The sequence below is a fragment of the Muntiacus reevesi genome, chromosome 12 (genome assembly GCF_963930625.1).
Source record: "Muntiacus reevesi chromosome 12, mMunRee1.1, whole genome shotgun sequence".
Lineage (NCBI taxonomy): Eukaryota > Metazoa > Chordata > Mammalia > Artiodactyla > Cervidae > Muntiacus > Muntiacus reevesi.
The window spans coordinates 74,310,511-74,329,060 of record NC_089260.1 but is presented as its reverse complement, the minus strand read 5'-3'; the positions used below and the strand labels follow the sequence as shown (position 1 = coordinate 74,329,060).

Sequence of the window (18,550 nt, the reverse complement as noted above, 5' to 3'; positions counted from 1 at the left end):
CGTTGGGCTGTATTGAACACTGAGCCACAGTTTGCACGCTCTTTAGGAAAAACAACCTACCTTCTTCTTTATTTCCCCCAGCAAGAACAGCTGCTGGATTGAACCCATCCAGGTGGACTTCCCTTCTTCACACAACAGCTCAATTTATCAGATTTGGTGGTGGAGAGCGGGGGGAGAGAGGAGAGGCCCTTGACACATCTACGTACCTGTTTCCCACACATTTAACCATCCCTTGAGAGGAGGGGGGCGTTCACCTGCTGTGAGGGTTTCCTGTCTGTCGAGAAACTTCTAGAACTTCTTCTCCGGGCCCCGGGCTTGGCGATTGTGGAGTTTTCCTTAACGACACTCACCCATCTCTGAAGCGCACAGGCGAGGCGAGTGTGGAGGGCCTCCTGAACCAGCTGGTCTTGGAGCACCTGCAACTGGCGCCTCTGCTGTGGGGTGAGTACTGCCCGTCACCTCTGGGTGCGCGCGCTCCTCTGCTCAGAACTCACTGGCTCGCGTCGGGTGCTGTGTGCCGAGGTCTTCGGGGAATCGGGCGGGGAGGGGAGCTCACCGTCGCGTGGACGTCTGTGTCTCTCCCGAGCTCGGTCCGCGGGTGTCCGGTCAGCACGGCCTTGGGGCCAGGCTGCTGCCCTCTGAGCTCAGGCGTGGTGACGATGCGGACATGTGCTCGGGTCCCCTTGCTGTGGAACCTGCGTCCTCCGTGGTGGCACTTACGGTGTCTGCGTGGGTGTGGCTTCTGCAGATGCTTGTGCTCCTCGAGTGATGGGCTGGTGGGAGGGAGCGAGGGGTGGTTCCTCCTCTCTGCTGGATGAGCTCTGAGTTTGTTTGGTAAACACCTTAACTCACCCCGGTACTCGGCCCGAGAGAGCGCTGGGAGGTGGCACTTAGAACAAGGTGTGTGAACGCTCACTGCCTGTCGCACCTGGAACTTTCACCCCAGTCTGTGCCTTCCGAAATAGCAGTGGAAAAATTTTGTTGAGAAACAAGCTCAAATGTAGAATTGTTGAAATGAGAGTCTGTATTGTTCTCTGGAAATGATCCCGTCATGTAATCTGTGCTGGGTCAGATGCAGACAATCATGGATGTGCATTCTTTCTCTGCTTTGACCCAGAGACCGTTGTGAGTCAGTATCTGGTCTTTCCTCCAGTTAACTGATTAGCTCAACCTCCCCATTTTTGCACTGTAGAGGCACAGGAGAATTACCCCAGGGGCTGGAGGAGAAAGACAGTGCTCTCCCCTTGTGTTCCCTCGCTGGTCTTCAGTTTGTGAGAACCCCTCGAGCTGCCTGCTCTCCTGGGCTCCCCACTCCCACGGGTGAAGGTTGTTGGGGGTCCGGTGAGCGGCGCTGACATGGCAGCTGTGAGTGGGCTGAGCCCGAGACTCGGGGCTCCTTCCTCGGAATCTGCCTGCCTCGCTGGTCCAGCCCAAGTGAGAGGAGGTGGGTGGTGTTTCTGCAGAGCGTGTCCCAGTTCGCACCTCCCAGGGTGTCCCTCCCTATCCTAGCTCGCAGGGCCTTGACTCTTGGTGACCTGGACTCAGACAGCAACTTCCACCGGATGTGCCGGCTGAGGAGGGTCGGACACCCAGCCCTCCTGCCCCCGGGGATCCAGCCCTGGGAAACAGTGACACAAAGTGTGTAGTCAGACATCGAGTCAGTCAAAAGAAGGGAGTGCTCCAAGGCACCGGCCAAGTTGGAGGGTCTGCAGGGTGGGACTCCTTCCAGAGATGGGGGTGGGGACACCTTGCTGGATTTGCGTTGCTCTCCTTACAGGTGTTTTCCTTGTCGTGTGTCATGTGCACACAAGTGCTGGTATTAAGGATTTTATCCTGGAGAAGATGCATGACTTGTTACACCACAGAACCAGGACTCAAAGGCGTTTCCTCCAGGAGGGCTTGTGGGCGGCACCCACAATGGCCGGCAGCCCTGCCCAGCACTTCCAGGCCCCCAGCAGCATCCACTGCAGCTCGGGTCCTGTCTCTGAGGGTCCACATGCCCCAGAAACACCACGTGATATCTCCCTGTTCCGTGTCATGATTAGTTTAAGTGTCGCCATGTCTGGCAGTTTCCGGGGAACATCCGTCTGCACGTATTTTTCTCTGAGTTTCCTCAGCTTGCTTGTTTTGGAGTTATGAAGTCAAAAGACGTGTGATTTTTAAGGCTCTTGGGCTGTTTTGTCGAGTGGATGTGTGACTTTGGACCATTGATTGTGCCGTGGCCGTTGTGGGAGACTGAGTTTCTGAGGTGACTTTCCCACCCTGTAGAGCGTAGTTCCAGGGCAGGGGCCAAGAGGTACGGTTGTGTGTTTTGTCTGCCCACCTCCTGCCCGGGGCTGGCCTCCCCGGCCCACCGCCCATCTGCATTGGGGTGGGGTCTTCATCCCTGGCCCCAGCGCACGCCACCTCCCCGCTCCCTGTCACCTCTGCCATGGAGCCGACGTCTCGGGGTCACTGGCTCCTTTCCTCATCACTCTGGCTGTCTTACTGGTGTCTTAGAGGCAAGGTTCCTTACCCTGGAATCTTGACCTTCCCATTCATTCCCTTCACAAAAGCAATATATTCTTGATATAGAAAAGCAGGGCAAATCAGAAAAGTTCGACAGAGAAAAATTTTCTTTTTCCACTCTTCCGTCCCCAAAACCAGTTTCTATTTCATTTCATTTTTGTGCCTAAGTCTTTCTGCTATCCCCCAATTTGCATTTTGTTCACCAAGATGATCATACTGTTCTTGTACTCTGTGTCCTTTTTTTTTTTAATACTTGAGAAAACAAGTATTTCTCATGTTATAAACACGTCTTACACTTTCCGTTCAAGTCCTCGTTATAATTTCATCAAGTGGATGCGGGCTGACTTACTGCTTGTTCTGGTGTCTGGGTGTTTCTGCTTCTTGGAGGTGTTTGTTGTTTCGTGAGTCACTTGCACTGGCTGTACACAGAGCTTTTTCTGTGTTTCAGGGTCATGCCCTCTGCAGGGAGACCCTGAAATGGTTCCTGTTCTGTGGCCCGGTGCAAGAGAGCACAGCGTCCATGTTAGCGTCGCTGGTCCCAGGGGGCCTGCTGACAGAACCCACCACGCGTCTCAGTTCTGGCTCTGCTGCTTCCTCACGGGGCACCATCCTTGGGCAAGTCGGCAATTTTTCTGGGCCTGGGTCTCCCATTTGTAAACTGGAGGTGAGGTTTGAGGAGAGGCCTATGATGCGGCGAGAGTCTGTCCCTTCCCTCTCAGAGCGGACTGGGCCTGGGGCAGTGGAGACCACCGGCACTGATGTCGTGTGGGGGTCCCGGAGGAGAGGAAGCCAGGTTCTGGGCTGGATTCTGGGGTGGCCCCAGGACTTTGCGTTCCTTCTGCAGAGCATCCCAGGGCAAGGCAGGACAGGGGGCAGGACTGGAGAGGGGCCTGGGGCAGGACCCCTAGTCGGCTGCCTCCTGTCTCCGTTTTCTGGGAGCAAAACTGCGGGCTGGGGGAGGCTGCGCTCCCACAAGGGTGGGAGCCTCCTGACGGCCCATGTTGAGGGCCGGCTCCAGTTGTTTCCATGGATACCGGGCAGTGGTGACTAACAGACCGAGCAGTTTCTCACACTGATTTGATTGTCCCACGTCTCTGCCCCGTCTCCCTCCCCAGCGGACAGCACTGTCCTCCTCACGACTTCTCAGATGCACAGCACCTGATCTGCACCGGTGGGTCCCAGTCAGGTGTCGGCTACACCATGGAGGGGATGCTTTCAGATCCTCCAGATAATCGCTGAGCAAGCCCCCGCCCCAGTGCTGAGCTGTGATGTGCAGGAAGCTCTTGTGGGCACGAGGGTGATGCCTGTCTGGGAGACAGCGGCCAGGCGGCACCGCCCACTCCTGTGCCCCAGAGAACGGCATGCCCTCATTGGGGAGCAAGACGCTGTGCCTAAACTCTCTATGTGGTCTGTCTGACCTGTGCAAGTCTTCAGGTCATAATTACCATCCCCCTGTTACAAATTGGGTGCTAGTTCTAGAAGGTCTTATAAGGTCTTCATAGAACTGTTCGGCTTCAGCTTCTTCCACACTACTGGTCGGGGCATAGACTTGGATCACTGTGATGTTGAATGGTTTGCCTTGGAAACAAACAGAAATCATGCTGTAGTTTTTGAGATTGCACCCAAGTACTGCATTTCGGACTCTTTTGTTGACTATCAGGTCTATTCCATTTCTTCTAAGGGATTCTTGCCCACAGTAGTAGATAAAATGGTCATCTGAGTTAAATTCTCTTATTTTCAGAGCTATTTGTAAGGCCTCCTCAGATAGCCATTTTGCTTTTTTGCATTTCTTTTTCCTGGGGGTGGTCTTGATCCCTGTCTCCTGTACAATGTCACAAACCTCTGTTCATCAGGCACTCTGTTTATCAGATCTAGTCCCTTAAATCTGTCTGTCACTTCCACTGTATAATCATAAGGGATTTGATTTAGGTCATACCTGAATGGTTTAGTGGTTTTCCCCACTTTCTTCAATTTAAGTCTGAATTTGGCAATAAGGAGTTCGTGATATGAGCCACAGTCAGCTCCCTGTCTTGTTTTTGCTGACTATATAGAGCTTCTCCATCTTTGGCTGCAAAGAATATAATCAATCTGATTTCAGTGTTGGCCATCAGGTGATGTCCATGTGTAGAGTCTTCTTTTGTGTTGTTGGAAGAGGGTGTTTGCTGTGACCAGTGTGTTCTCTTGGCAAAACTCTATTAGCCTTTGCCCTGCTTCATTCTGTACTCCAAGGCCAAATTCTAATCCCATAGAAAGGAAATGCCAAAGAGTGCTCAAACTACCACACAATTGCACTCATCTCACACGCTAGTAAAGTAATGCTCAAAATTCTCCAAGCCAGGTTTCAGCAATACGTGAACCGTGAACTTGCAGATGTTCAAGCTGGTTTTAGAAAAGGCAGAGGAACCAGAGATCAAATTGCCAACATCCGCTGGCATCCTCTTTGGATCATCGTAAAAGCAAGAGAGTTCCAGAAAAACATCTATTTCTGCTTTATCGACTATGCCAAGGCCTTTGACTGTGTGGATCACAATAAACTGGAAAATTCTGAAAGAGATGGGAATACCAGACCACCTGACCTGCCTCTTGAGAAATCTGTATGCAGGTCAGGAAGGAACAGTTAGAACTGGACATGGGACAACAGACTGGTCCCAAATAGGAAAAGGAGTACGTCAAGGCTGTATATTGTCACCCTGCTTATTTAACTTCTTTGCAGAATATATCATGAGAAGTGCTGGGCTGGAAGAAGCACAAGCTGGAATCAAGATTGTTGGGAGAAATATCAATAACCTCAGCTATGCAGATGACACCACCCTTATGGCAGAAAGTGAAGAAGACCTAAAGAGCCTCTTAATGAAAGTGAAAGAGGAGAGGGAAAAAGTTGACTTATAGCTCAACATTCAGAAAACTAAGATCATGGTATCCAGTCCCATCACTTCATGGCAAATAGATGGGGAAACAGTGGAAACAGTGGCTGACTTTATTTTCTTGGGCTTCAAAATCACTGCAGATGGTGACTGCAGCCATGAAATTAAAAGACGTTTGTTCCTTGGAAGAAAGCCTATGACCAACCCAGACAGCATATTAAAAAGCAGAATCATTACTTTGCCAGCAAAGGTCTATCTTGTCAAAGCTATGGTTTTTCCAATAGTCATGTATGGGTGTGAGAGTTGGGCCATAAAGAAAGGTGAGCAATGAGGAATTGAAGCTTTTGAATTGTGGTGTTGGAGAAGAATCTTGAGAGTCCTTTGGACTGCAAGGATATCCAACCAGTCCATCCTAAAGGAAATCAGTCCTGAATATTCATTGGAAGGACCGATACTGAAGCTGAAACTCCAATATTTGGCCACCTGGTGCAAAGAATTGACTCATTGGAAAAGACCCTGAGGCTGGGAAAGATTGAAGGCAGGAGAAGGGGATGACAGAGGATGAGATGGTTGGATGACATCACCGACTCAATGGACATGAGTTTGATCAAACTCCGGGAGTTGGTGATGGACAGGGAAGCCTGGTGTGCTGCAGTCCACGGGGTCGCAAAGAGTCAGACATGACTGAGAGACCGAACTGAAGTGTTACAAATTAGGAAACAGACTCGTGGGCTGTTTGTTGCGTGAAGTTACAGGGAATACACAGATTCCTGGATGGGTGGATCCGTCTATCTGCACTCAGGTAAGTTAGACTTGATCCCTGCTGGTCTGATGCAGGTAGAGGAGCCCAGTTTGGTCAACAGACCATCCCCATGCAGCCTGGTGTGCTTGCCGGCTGTCCTGGAAGCAGCGGTCAGAGGCAGCCCTGGACCCTGACACCTGCAGCCACCTGTCCAAAGGGGTGGGCTTGGGACGAAGCACAGCCCACAGCCCCGATGAGGCTCACGGGCCTCCCCGGGGACAGAACCACTGCAGGGTGCTATGGGTTCGTCGTGTCTGAATGTTGCTCCATCTGCCTCAGTGGCCCCTTGTGCATCGTCCGCCTCCGCCCAGGAGTCTGGACCCGGGAGCGCCAGGCAACCAGCCTGTCCTGTGCCCGAGCTCCGGCTTCGCCTGCCCTCCCAGGGCTCTCGGGGAGATGCGCCCCAAGTCCTGCAGAACGTCCTCTCATTGAGCTGGTACCTGGAGGCCTCGGTGGGGGATCGTCAGTTTGTTTATGTCGAGACTCGTGGGCGAATGGCCGCACTTGTGTCTTCGGACTCACACGGCTGTGTGTGGCCCAGGCTTCCCTGGCAGCTGAGCTGCCCTCTGACCTCTGTCTCCTGTTGAGTTAATTTAGTGATGGTGCTGGGCTGTGCGTTCTCCCTCACAGCCCACGTCTCCAAACAGCTGCGCCCGGGAAGAGGGCCAGCATTCAGGCCCGCTGACCAGGTCGGGTGTGTGGGCCCAGGTTAACCAGACTTTGGTGAGTCCCAGACGCCGGAAACCCAGATATGATCCTTGGGTTGGGGAGATCCCCCTGGAGAAGGAAACGACCACCCACTCCATTATTCTTGCCTGGAGAATCCCGTGGGCAGAGGAGCCTGGGGGGCTGCATAGGGTCACACAGAGTCGGACACGACGGAGCGCTTGTCAGCAGCAGAGGCTGAAGGGCTGAAGACCCCTCCCTGGTGCGGTGGCGAGTGGTCATCTGGTCTGAAGCCCGGCTGGCCTCGTGATGGGTTCAGGGAGGCCAAGGGGCTGAATCATTGTCTCTTTGGCCCCTCTGCCAAATATAAATATGTAAATTGATTAAAAAGGGGGGAAAATTTATAAAAGAAGAAAAATCATGCAAAGTGTGTGTGTTTTCCCCCCTGGGGATCTTGGGAGAACTTTCTGCAGCTCTTCTTTCTCCCTTAATGACACAGGCTGGGTCTCCTTCCATATGCAGATACACAGCTCCTTATGGAGCTGCAGCAGTCTTTGTAACCCAGGGTAAGATGTGTGTAATTCATTTGCTCTGTATCTTTTGATGGACCCTTAGCATCTTTTGCTATTATATATGTTGTTGCAACAAATACCCTTATAAGTGTTCTAGTGCTCCCAGGAGTGAGTCAAGCTGGAAGTTACTTATTTAAATTTAGCAATCTCTTAAAAAAAAAAACACCTTATATTTTTATATCATACTTGGAAAGACTTTCCTCATTTAGCTTACATTTTAAAAAATTCTATTATTTTCATGGACTCAGTTGTTTTAACATTGAAATTTTTTATTTATCTGGAATTTCTTACGGTGTGAGGAGTGAGGCATGGATCCACCTTTTGTTTTTCTAGAAAACTGCCTACTTATCCACAAGGTACTTAATAAATAATCTGTCTTCATAAATAAGCAATGCCATTTTCTCATATGCTTAGGAAAATCTTTGAATTCTCTTCCATTAATCTGTCTATCCGCTAACCAGTAATATCCTTGTATGTTTATTGTAGGTTTACAGTGTATTTTAACATTGGCTTGGATAATCCTCTTCAGTGTCTTTTTCTTGCATTTGTTCCTTTGTTTATTTAAATTTTGTGGTAAAAAATCACATAATACAAATTTGCCATCTTAACCAAGGGTGCCGTTCAGTGTGTTAACTCTATTTTTATTATTATGTCAAAGATCTGTAGAATTTTTTCGTTTTGTAAAATCAACCCTATACCCATTGAACATCTTCCATATATTTTTCTGACTTCAGTAGGAGCTTGTGTGGCTCACTTTTTAAAAAAGAAAACTTCTCTAGGTCTTTAACTGCCTTTTTGAGTTTTTTCCCCCCCTATTTTTGCTTCTTTTATATAGTTTTGCTTCTTTTTTTTTTCTTGACTGAGCAAGCTAACACATGATCTACTTTCTTCATTAATTATATCCCTCTCTCTTTTCTAATTCAATAATTCTTCTATCTTTATTAATTTTTTTTCTTTTTGCCTGATTTCAGTTTATATTATTTTTCCTTCACTTACTGGGTTGGACATTTAAATCATTCATTTAAAATTTTCTATTATTAGTATAGTTTTATGGGGCTATGAATTTTCCTATGATTCCATTTCCTATGATTTCCATTTCCGTTTCCTATAGTATGGCTTTAACCATATTCTGGTATTAAAATTTCTCATGTTGGATATTTTCAGGCATTCTGTGATTTTAATTTGTTTCATCTTTATCTCAAGAGTTGTTTAAAACATAGCCTTTTTGTTTTCCCATTTTGTTATGACTTTCTAATAGTTTAGTACTATTCTCACCTCTTAGAATTCACTGAGATTTCTTGGTGGTTAATTTTTTGTGTCTGATTACTCCGTGGACATTTAAAAAGAAGACTTATTCCTTGTTTTAAGTGTATTGAGTTGAAAGGTGTCACCTGGCTCTACCTTCCCAATTTGCTTAGGGTTTTAAGATCCTTCCTTACTTGCTCTCACCTGGACTTTGAGAGGTGAATTGTAGTTACTGCTGACATGGATCGGCTTCACCCTGACGGCCTTCTGTCCATCAGTGTGACACTGTCTGTCCTGTGATATGTGCAGTGTGAAGGCTGATGGGCTTTAGTGCATAAATGTCGTAATTCTTCTCACTTTGTTGTGCTTTTTACCACTTAAAGTGTCTTTGTCTGTCTCCTCTAATGTTTTTGCCCTTTATTCAATCTGGTCTGATCCTATAACTCCCATCCTTGCTTTCCTTTTGTTTGACTGATGTGTCTTTGCCTCTTGTTTTGGCTTAAACATTTGAGAATTACTCCCCCCCCCCCCCCACCACCACCCTGCCCCATGTGGTTCTCTTAGATGAAGCATAGAGCTGAGTTTTGTTTGTGATCTAACTTCAGTGTCTTTTTCATTAATAAGTGAATTTAGATAGACCACCTGCATTCTTTGATATGGCACATGTGTTTGGCCTTAACTGTCATAGATTCTGTTATGCTTTTCTTTTTTTGGCTTTTGTGATCTGTGTCTTCTTGGTTTTGTTTTGTGTGTTGATTTTATTTTCTTCTTCGTCTCTAAGCTCTGCTTTCTTGTTTCCCCATGTCCCCATCCCCTTCTAAGGCCATGCCTGCCTTATTTTTCTCCATAATTCTTATTATTCTCTGACAGTTCATTACCAATGCAGGTTTGTTTTTTTTTCCTGTTTGTCTCTCCACCCCTGCTGGGATATAAGCTCCACAGAGAGAGAAGCTGGTCTTCGCCATACTCTCAGACCCTGAAACTGTTACTGGGACGTTTCAGTGACAGCTGAACATATCAGCTGGATAAATATTTGCTGAAGGGATTAATAATGTAACCTTCACAGTCCATCTCAGAAGCAGGTAGTGTCATTCTTGTGCTTTAGGGGGATGGAAATGCAAAGCATCCGCAGGGTTATTCAGCCAGTGAGTTGCAGAGTGAAGACAGGAGCTCAGCTACTGTGACTCCAGAGTCCATGCTTTCCCCATTTTTGTGCCTCCCGGAATCATATGATGAGCTGGTGACCTACAGCTGGATTTCAAGCCTGGGTCTACTGACTTTTAACCAGAATTTCCACAGGCTTTTAGGAGTGAATGTAAGGATAAAGAAAAAAAAGGAGGAAGCAGTTGTGTCATTATTGACAGACCTGCAGAAAAGTTGTAAGCACCGTGGTTAGAATTCTGAGCTACTTTAGAGTCAGTAGCTGGCTTGGTGTGCTGTATCCCAAACTCTGCATTTCCTACAAGGAAGGACATTCCCTTGTTTCACCGCAACACAGCCGTCAAAATCAGGAAGTGTCAGTTCCATCAGTACCACCCAGTGCCGAGACCTCATTCAGGCTTCGCCCTCATTCAGGCTTCGCGGTCGTCCCAGTAGCGTCCTTTGTTCCTAAAGCTTCTGGGTGGGGTTCAGAGCCGCTGCTGCCTTCAGCCAGCATACGTCTCTCGCCTCCATTGGTTTGGAACAATTCCCGTCTTTGGCTTTTTTTTTAACCTTGATGCCTCCATATATTACCATGTGGCCACTTGTGGAACGCTCTCAGCCTGGACTCGTGTGATGTGTGCTCGTGAATAGAGTCAGTGCCCGTGTCCCTGGCAGGAGCCACACCTCTCAGATGGCCTGTGAGCTCCGTTTGTCCCATGGAGACAAGGGTGTTGGCCGCCTTGCTCCCATGACGGCGCTGCCTGCCAGCCTTCCCTCCTGTCAGGCTCCTTTATAGTCACTGAGCATTCTGTGGGAAGGTGCTTTGAAACTTTGTAAACACCAGCTACTCATCATACTTTTCTTTGTCCTTTACTCTGCATGAAGTCACCCTCCCCTACTTTACACAGTGGATTAAGCATGTTACCATCCTCATTCATTCTGACACCCCGTGGGCGCTCCGTCAGGCTGACTTCTGTGCCTGTCGACACGTCTCCATCATCCTCTGAACGCGCCCTTGCTTCCTGGCACCAGGGGTCCAGGTTCACCATCAGGTACCACTCTGACAGCGTCCTTTTTCCCAAGAGGTCTCGGTCCCCCTTGGTGAGGACCAGTGTTAAGAAACCGAGAGGCAGACGGGAGGATGGCTGTCCCTTCTGGGGAGTTACTGCTCTCCAGCCTTCTTGGAGCGTGGCGCCCGGGGACGTACATGGACACATGAGGACAAGCTTGCCCACGCACCCTCAGTGCCTCCCGTCTGTGCTGACGGCCACCAGCTCACTGTGATTCCTCTCACCCGTCCAGCACAGCAGGGATCCTTCAGGCTCGTCCCCTTCCCTCCCTTCCTTGGCGTTGAGCGATTGGCTTCCATTCTCTCATGGAATTGCCAATCCACCAGTACCCCCTCTGTAACCAGCTTCCCACCTCCGCCCCAGCCCTGCCCCACACTCAGCGTCTCAACCTCTTGACACTGCATGGGCGGATCCCAGTGGGGTGCAGATGCCCTCCACGCCCTCCTGGTCCCCCATTCCCCTGCTCCGACCCCCTCCCTGCCCCCCACGCCACCTGCTCCCATCCCGTCTCTGCTCCCCTTCCCCCCGCGGGGGGCGGGGGTGCTCAGCTATTGGCTTCCCCACATCCCAGCTCCATCTCTTGCCGACAGCCCAGCCTCCCCCTCCCCCGGTGCCCCTTCTGCTGCTCCTCCAGTCACTGCCTTCTGTGCTGCTGCCCGAGGTGTCGTTAATAGCAGTGGTCCTCCCTGCCCCAGGTCATCCGTCCTGCCAGCCCCTGTCACCAGGGACAGGATCGGAAGGCCAGCCTTTGGGGTGCAGACTCCTCCTGCAATCACATGGCTTCCTCGTATCATGCAGAGCACCTTGAAGGCTGCTTCCCATCCAGAGGGGCTGTGGGGGCTCCTGGGGGGGTCGCGTCCACTTCCCTGGTGGCCCATTGGAGCAGCCTTGCCTGCCTTTCCTTCTCCAAGGCCCAGGGCCTCTGTGGACCTGCCCCCACGCAGCCTGGCCTCGTCGGCTCCCCTGCACCGGCCATCCTCAGCACAGTCACAGCGCGCGCCGGCCCGTGTGGGTGCCCGTGTGGGTGCCCGTGCTCTACACGTCGGACGCACCAGCTCCGCGCCCTCGGGCTGGTGGCGCCTTCATATTCTTCTTAAGTTGCCCCGTCTCGCCGACTGAGGTAGAAGCCCTTTGAGTACAGACACAGGATCAGCTTCTCTCATGTCCCTGCCTCACTTGAGAAGATACTGGAGAGTGCATGCCTGGTTTTTAGTCCACAAGGTGCTCACGGGTCCATGTGGCCTCAGAGCCTGGAAGAGGCCCTGTTGGGGAGATGGCCCGGTCGTCCTGGCTCACAGAAGACAGACGGGAGCGTGCTGCCAGGAGGGGGCCTTGCCTGAGGTTTCTCTCCCGGGACATAGAGTCCAGGCCTCTGACTCTCTCTGCCCTGCTGCCTGAGACCTGGAGCCCGGGTGTCAGGCTGGTGACGGCCGTGCAGGCCGCTTCCGGGGAGTGCGGGGGGGCACCTTCCAGGATCTGGGCGCGGGGCGGGGCGGGGGCGCCCAGTTCCCCCGAGAGGAGCAGGCATTGGTCAGGAGGCTTGAGCCGTCTTTTCGCGGAGCCAGGGAGGGGTTGCTGGGGAGCGGGGGGAGACCAGGGGCGTCCGCCTCTCCTCGGCCTTGGTTCCAGCTCACTCACTTCTACTTCCGTGTGGACTTGGGAGGCAGCGCCCTGGGCTGGAGTCCTGGCTTCGTGACCCCAGTGACTGTCTTGAGCTAAGGCCTGGGAGAGGGCCGTGAGGATCAGCAGCCAACCGATAATAAATGTGAGCCTGCCGTCCTCCCTTGGCCCCACAAGACGTCTCTTAGGGCTCTCAGGCCTGCCCTGAGTAGCTAAAACTCCAGTCCCGTACCCCTGCGCACCGGGACAGGGTGTGGCCCGACGGGACGGTGCCTGGGTGGACGGGTGACCCAGGCGGGACCTGCGTTTGAACCCCCCATGGCAGGTGGTGCTGACCCAGGGCCTCGATGCCTGAGTCCTGGCCAGGAACCACTGGGCTTTCTGGCCATCCTGGGTCGTGTCACCGCTGCCCCAGATCCCAGCTTCTATTTGCAGCCCTCCACGGGGAGAAGGCTGCTCACTGCCCGCGCCGGCAGGCCCTCCATGTCTCACCAGTGGGTGCGTATTTTTAGCTGCAGCATTCAGACCAAGGCTGCCAGTGAGACGGTGCGTGCGGGGTGCTTGTGGTGGTGATGGAGGAGCTGCCTCTGCCGTCCCCATGTGGGCAAGTCTGCCATCTCAGCCTTTCTCAAAGGCCAAAGCATCTTTTCTAGATGTGCCAGTGGAGGCCTGGTCAGTGCGGGCGTCCTGCTGGAGGCTTGGCTGAGTGAGCAGCAGGGTGCCCGAGCAGGGAGCTGGCACCTGGCCCTGCCCACGGGCACAGCAGCTCAGCCCCCTCCCCACCACTAGAGGGAAGGGCCTCACTGGCCATCTGACCCGCCTGGGGGCCTGGCCACAGGCGTCCAAGCGCAGCGGCCCAGAGACTGCTGGGGTGGCCAAAGGGGGGCCAGGTCAGTAACAGCGCAGCCAGCACCTGGGGGCTGTGCCGGTTCCTGCAGGGGGGTCGTCTGCAGAAGGAGGCTCCCCCCACCCCTGCAGGGGACTGCAGGGGAGCTGCTCCTGGTCGCACCGGGAGCGGCAGGGCCGGACTCCGGTCTTGTTTTCCCCAGCCTGGCGGAGCCGTCCGTCTGAGGCCCACCCTCCCTGGCTGCAGCGGGAGCTGGGCGGTACGGTGGCCCTTCACCCGTCCGCTCACCCCTCCCTCGTGCCCGCTGGGCCTGTTCATTTCTTCACAGGGAGCCGTGTCCTCGGTGAGCTGGTCAGCATTCCAGGTGCTGAGCTGAGCCCCGGACTCTGCAGGAGCCAAAAGGGGCCTTGGGAAGCATCTCATGTATTTGTTCTCCCACTTGGCGTTAAGTTTAACCAATTCTTGTTGACTTTTTCTTATGGAGAAGATGAGCCAGATGACCTTCCGTCTGTATTTTTGGAAGTGTCTGCTGAGATAAAGGCCCAGGCCTTGGGTGGGGTTTCTGGTTTCCCCATCAGAGGAGGGGCCCTGGGGCTGTGTCGCCGGCCTCCAGGAGGTGGGGCCGGACCCCTGGCAGCCTGTCCCTGCTCAGCAGTGTCTCAGCCCAGGCCAGATGGAGTGAGGCCTGCTAAGCACAAGGTCGGGCAGGAGGAAGGGGCCACTGCGTGCATGTTTGCGTCTCAGGAGGCCTGAGGGACGTGGTGGGGCTGTGCAGAGCTTGGGCCTTCCTAGTGGGGGGGTGGCCAGGAGGCAGGGGCGGGAGGGAGCAGGCACTGGCCTTCCCCTTGCCCTTGAGGCCTGGCCTTTGGGAGCACTCAGGGGCACAGGTGTCTCCATTTGGTGGGTGGAGAGACAGCTCACAGTTCCGACCACTCACCCAAGATTGAGCGTCTGGAAGTTGGGCTGGGTTAGGGCCCTGGGCTCACCATCCAGGGCTCCTTGTACCCTGGTGATCAGCCAGCAGTGGGGAGCAAGTGCCTTTTCCTGGTGCAGGGACAGCTGGATCCCCCATGCCGACGGCCTCCATGGCCTCGCCCAGAGCTGCCCTCTGGCTCCTCTGAACAGCTGAGCAGACGGGTCCCCACAGATGGGGCGGCCTGACTGGGTCTCCTTCCTGTCCAACTCGCCCATGGGTGGTGGTGTCTGAGCTGACCCCCCCACAGCCCAGGCTGGGAGGGGCACGTGTCTGGATGCAGAAGCTCTGGCTTCAGTCATGGGCCCAAGTGACTGTGAATAGGTGTTTCTACCCGAGTGCTCACTCCCTCCTCCCCCGACAATCCTTCCCTTGGGCGGACAGCAGGTGGAGTGATGGACCATGTGCACGGCCATGACCACGGAGATGCCCTCGGGGGAGAGCTCGTGGGAGCATGGGTGCAGACGCGGCCCCTGCCTGGGGGTCCTGTGTTCGCAGAACTAGAACCGGTCTTCCTCTTGCAGTCTGTCCCTCTCGCTCAGCCGCCACCAGACAGGGCTACTGGCTCTGCTCGACTTCACCCTCCGTTTCTGTGTCTCACCCACGTTATTTGAAATGTGCTAAATAAGCACAGAGCAGATGCTTGAAGGAGAGTGTTTGAAATTAAGCTGTTTAATTTCTTAGGAAGGAAAGGAGGTCTGGAAGCAAATGTGGGTCAGCTCAAGCTGCAAAGCTAAGAGTTTTGGGGGGAAAAATAACTCCTTCTCATTTGAGGGATGGACAAAGGAAGCCATCCTTTAAAAGGCACTGGCTTCAGGGCCACTTTGAAGCCAGACCTTGAGCCTGACAAGGCAGCTTCAAAGACTCCGCTGCTGACCTTTTCCGGGCGGCTCCTGACAACATCCTTCTCCCCGAGGCCTTGACCAGTGCTTCGTCACCAGACGGATGATCGAGTCCAGCAGCTGGAAAAAACCAGTCTAGCGACCTTCGCTCTCGGATATGTCAGTTTTCTCAGAGGGTCAGCCCCGTGGCTCGAAACGCCTTTCCCCAGCCTTCCTTGGTGGTGGGAGATGTTCAGATTCTGGCGGAATAGAGAAATGCAGGGTAACGCGCCGTCTGCTGGAACCACAGGGTCCTCCTCCTCGGGTCTGAAGTGTCTCCTTGCAGAACCACAGTCTCTGGGTCTAAATGGACCATGGTCCCGGTTTACGGGGCTGAGTGGGAGGTTAACAGACACAGTGTGTTCCTGGCATCTGTCTAGCTGGGATGTGTGGTGCACGTTACCTTCTCAGCAATAGGAGCTGATCAGACTCACAGATTGGCTGAGCTTGGCCATCGTGTCGAGGGCTCCTGAGCCTGTGTTCCCCTTTGCATAGAGCTGACCACTTCCTGTGGGTGTTTCAACCCTGTCCACCCAAAGTGCACTGTTTCTAGTGGAAGAACTCTGGTTTCTTGAGGGTGGGGCAAAGTTCCATCATAACAAGGCACCCAAGGGCGGGTGGCAAGGCAGACATGATCGCTGTGCTTTGTCACAGAGGAGACCTGGGCAGAGACTCGGAGCACCGACCAGAATCCGCCCGCCTGCAGGTTCCACAGCTCGTCCCCCCATCTAGCTTGGATGGGCAGCAGCAGCCGCTCTGGGCACGCATGGAAACCCGCTCCTCCTGACGGTATAAGTGGCCCTGATGGAACGTCCAGGGGTACAGCCGTGGGAAGGTGCCAGAGAGCCACTTCCTGTCAGCCTGCGAGATGCCCGCTTGGCCAGGGCCACACGGTTCCTAGGATCTGCAGGCTGCATTGTCTGCTTATTTCACCCTTGTTGAGAAGCAGCTGTGTTCAGGGGCCAGGTGGGGGCAGGCCCCACAGCAGGACCCCATGGCTCTACCGGAGGCCTAGAGAGAGGCCGCCCCCGGGCATGGGGACCAGACCAGTCAGTACCTGTTTCCTGGGTACTCACCATGAACCCAGCTCGGGGCCTGGCATGGGGGTCCGGGAGGCTGGGTTGGTAGGAGATGCTGAGGGCGGTGTGACCTGGCCTGGTGGAAGGAGCTGGGCCTTGCGTGTCCTGAGCCTGGGTCCTGGCTTATCCGACACTTGAATGTGTCATGAGGACTGTTGGAACCACCCTGTACTTGGGGCTTGGGACACAGCATCAGAGAGGCTCAGAGCCTGGTTTCAGGGAGTGCTTACCACCACCCACCCCGCCCCACCATCACTCGTCCCCCTCAGCGACGGGATAGCACCAAGGCGGTGCGGGTAGTCAGGGAGCAGGGCGGGCAGGCAGTAGTGGGTGGGTTTCCTGGGGAGGGGCTGGAGGAGGTGGCGTGGGCAGAGATGAGAGGAGGTGGGGGCACTGCGGGCCTGCAGATGCTGCGTGTCAGGGTGGGGCTCCCCATGGGGCCGAGTGCCTGGAGCCCAGACGGTGAGGGGTGGCTGAGAGGGGCAAGCACCAGCTCCTGTGGCCTTGGCAGGGAGCGGGGCTAATCGTTATCCTTCTCCCACCTTGGCTAAGCCCTGGTCCAGTGGGTGATGAGGCATCTAGAGAGTCCAGATGCGTGCATTTTGTAGCAGGAAGACGTGGGGGCCCCACCTGTGGGCCTGTTTTCTTTGTGAGACAGGAGGGGAGATCGGGTCGCGGAACTGGGGGCACCGTGGATGCTGGAGGGCTGAGGCGAAAGGAAGTGTGAAGTGTCTAGCTGCAGCTCAGGGCACGGAAGGAGCTTGGCTGCAGTCAGAGCTCATTAGATACATGCTGAGTTAGTGCAGGGGGAGGCGGGGAGGGATGTGGTCAAGACAGGGGCAGGTTTGGTTCCCAGACGATAAAGTAGGGAAGGGGAAGGGAGGCAGTCACCCCGGAGTGGAAGCTGTTAAGTACCACGCCTGACAGACGGACAGAAGCTTCTCTGTCCGTCCACCCAAGCTGCCCGAGAGCGTGGGCAGGGCCTGGAGGAACCGGGGAGCAGGTGGGGCCTGGAGCAGAGGCTCTTTCCTGGACTGTGTTTCTGGTGGGGGGCGGGGGAGGGCACTGTGACCCTTGCCCAATTCTATTCCCTGCTCCCCGCCACCCTGAAACCAAGGGGAGGACATGGATGGGTCGCACGGCGTTGTCGGGGTGCTCAAAATTGGGGAGGCTTGGGCGGTGGCTGGGAGTGAAACTGCCCTCCATCGTCTTCTCCTCAGACGCAGGAGCTGCCAGGCCGCTATTAGGAGGAAGTGTGCATGTGCCCCGCTTTCCAAAGCTGTGGCGCATGGTCAGCCACACGCCTTTTCTATTTCTGGAAGTACAAACTTCATTATGCAGAAATCCAGCCTTGCTTAGTAAGCACTAGAAAGCCCCAAGTTCACTAGATGTCTCTCTGGGTCACAGGGCGGGCGAGCAACGCCGACGGCTGCTCCTGAGACGGGCGTGGGATGGGCGCCATGCCGTGGAGAGGCCGGTTGCAGGCCCCTGTGAGCCCTGAGCTGGGCGCGGGGCTCAGACCACACCGCCACCTGGGCCTCCAGGGCTTGGGTTCAAGTCAGTGTCCCCTGTGGGCTGTGGCTCGGGCCAGTGCTTGGGGGACGGGGCAGGGGGCCACGAAGTTCTCATAGGGTGCTGAGAACAGGGAGCTGCGCCTTGCCTGGGTGCCGTAAGAGAGGAGGCTGAAAGTAGCTGTGGGATTGCAACGTGCAGAGCAGGGGGAGAGGTTTCTAGAAGGAGACAGTGGGGTGAGCAGGGCCGAGGGGTGGGGCTGGCAAGGTGCTGACCCACATCCAAGACTCCGACGACCACCCCCACGCCTTCTCCAGCCCCGATGACCCCCCTCACGCCTTCTGCTCCGACGACCACCCCCCACGCCTTCTCCTGCCCTGACGACCACCCCCATGCATTCTCCTGCCCTGACAACCACCCCCACGCCTTCTCTGACCCCAACGACCCCCCCCACACCTTCCCCGACCTGGACGACGCCCCCCCATGCCTTCTCTGGCCCTGACGACCCCCACGCCTTCTCCTGCCCCAACGACCCTCCCCCCCCACGCCTTCCACGGGGCATCTGAATGGACAGATGTGCGAGTGTGAGCGTGGACGCGCATTCCCTCCCACCCGGTCCTGTCCCTCCGGTCAGCCTCCTCCCCCTCTCTCAGCAGTCCTTTTGGGCAGGTGCCAGGTTGTGACTCGGGGAGAAATTGCTTCTGAAAGCAAGCCTGTCTCATTTACAAGTGGAGCCAGTGCTCAGATAGTTAGTGCTGTTGCTCTTGA

General features: G+C 54.3%; 1 protein-coding gene across 4 annotated transcripts in view; it reads left to right on the top strand.

The window, feature by feature from the left end:
• TRAPPC9 (trafficking protein particle complex subunit 9) overlaps window positions 1-18,550 on the top strand; it is a 383,909-nt gene that overhangs the window by 294,330 nt on the left and 71,029 nt on the right. For all 4 annotated transcript variants that reach the window (XM_065903184.1, XM_065903182.1, XM_065903183.1 and 1 more), the window contains one exon: window positions 351-441. In XM_065903184.1, the coding sequence (XP_065759256.1) occupies window positions 351-441 (91 nt within the window). The remainder of the gene's footprint in view (window positions 1-350; window positions 442-18,550) is intronic.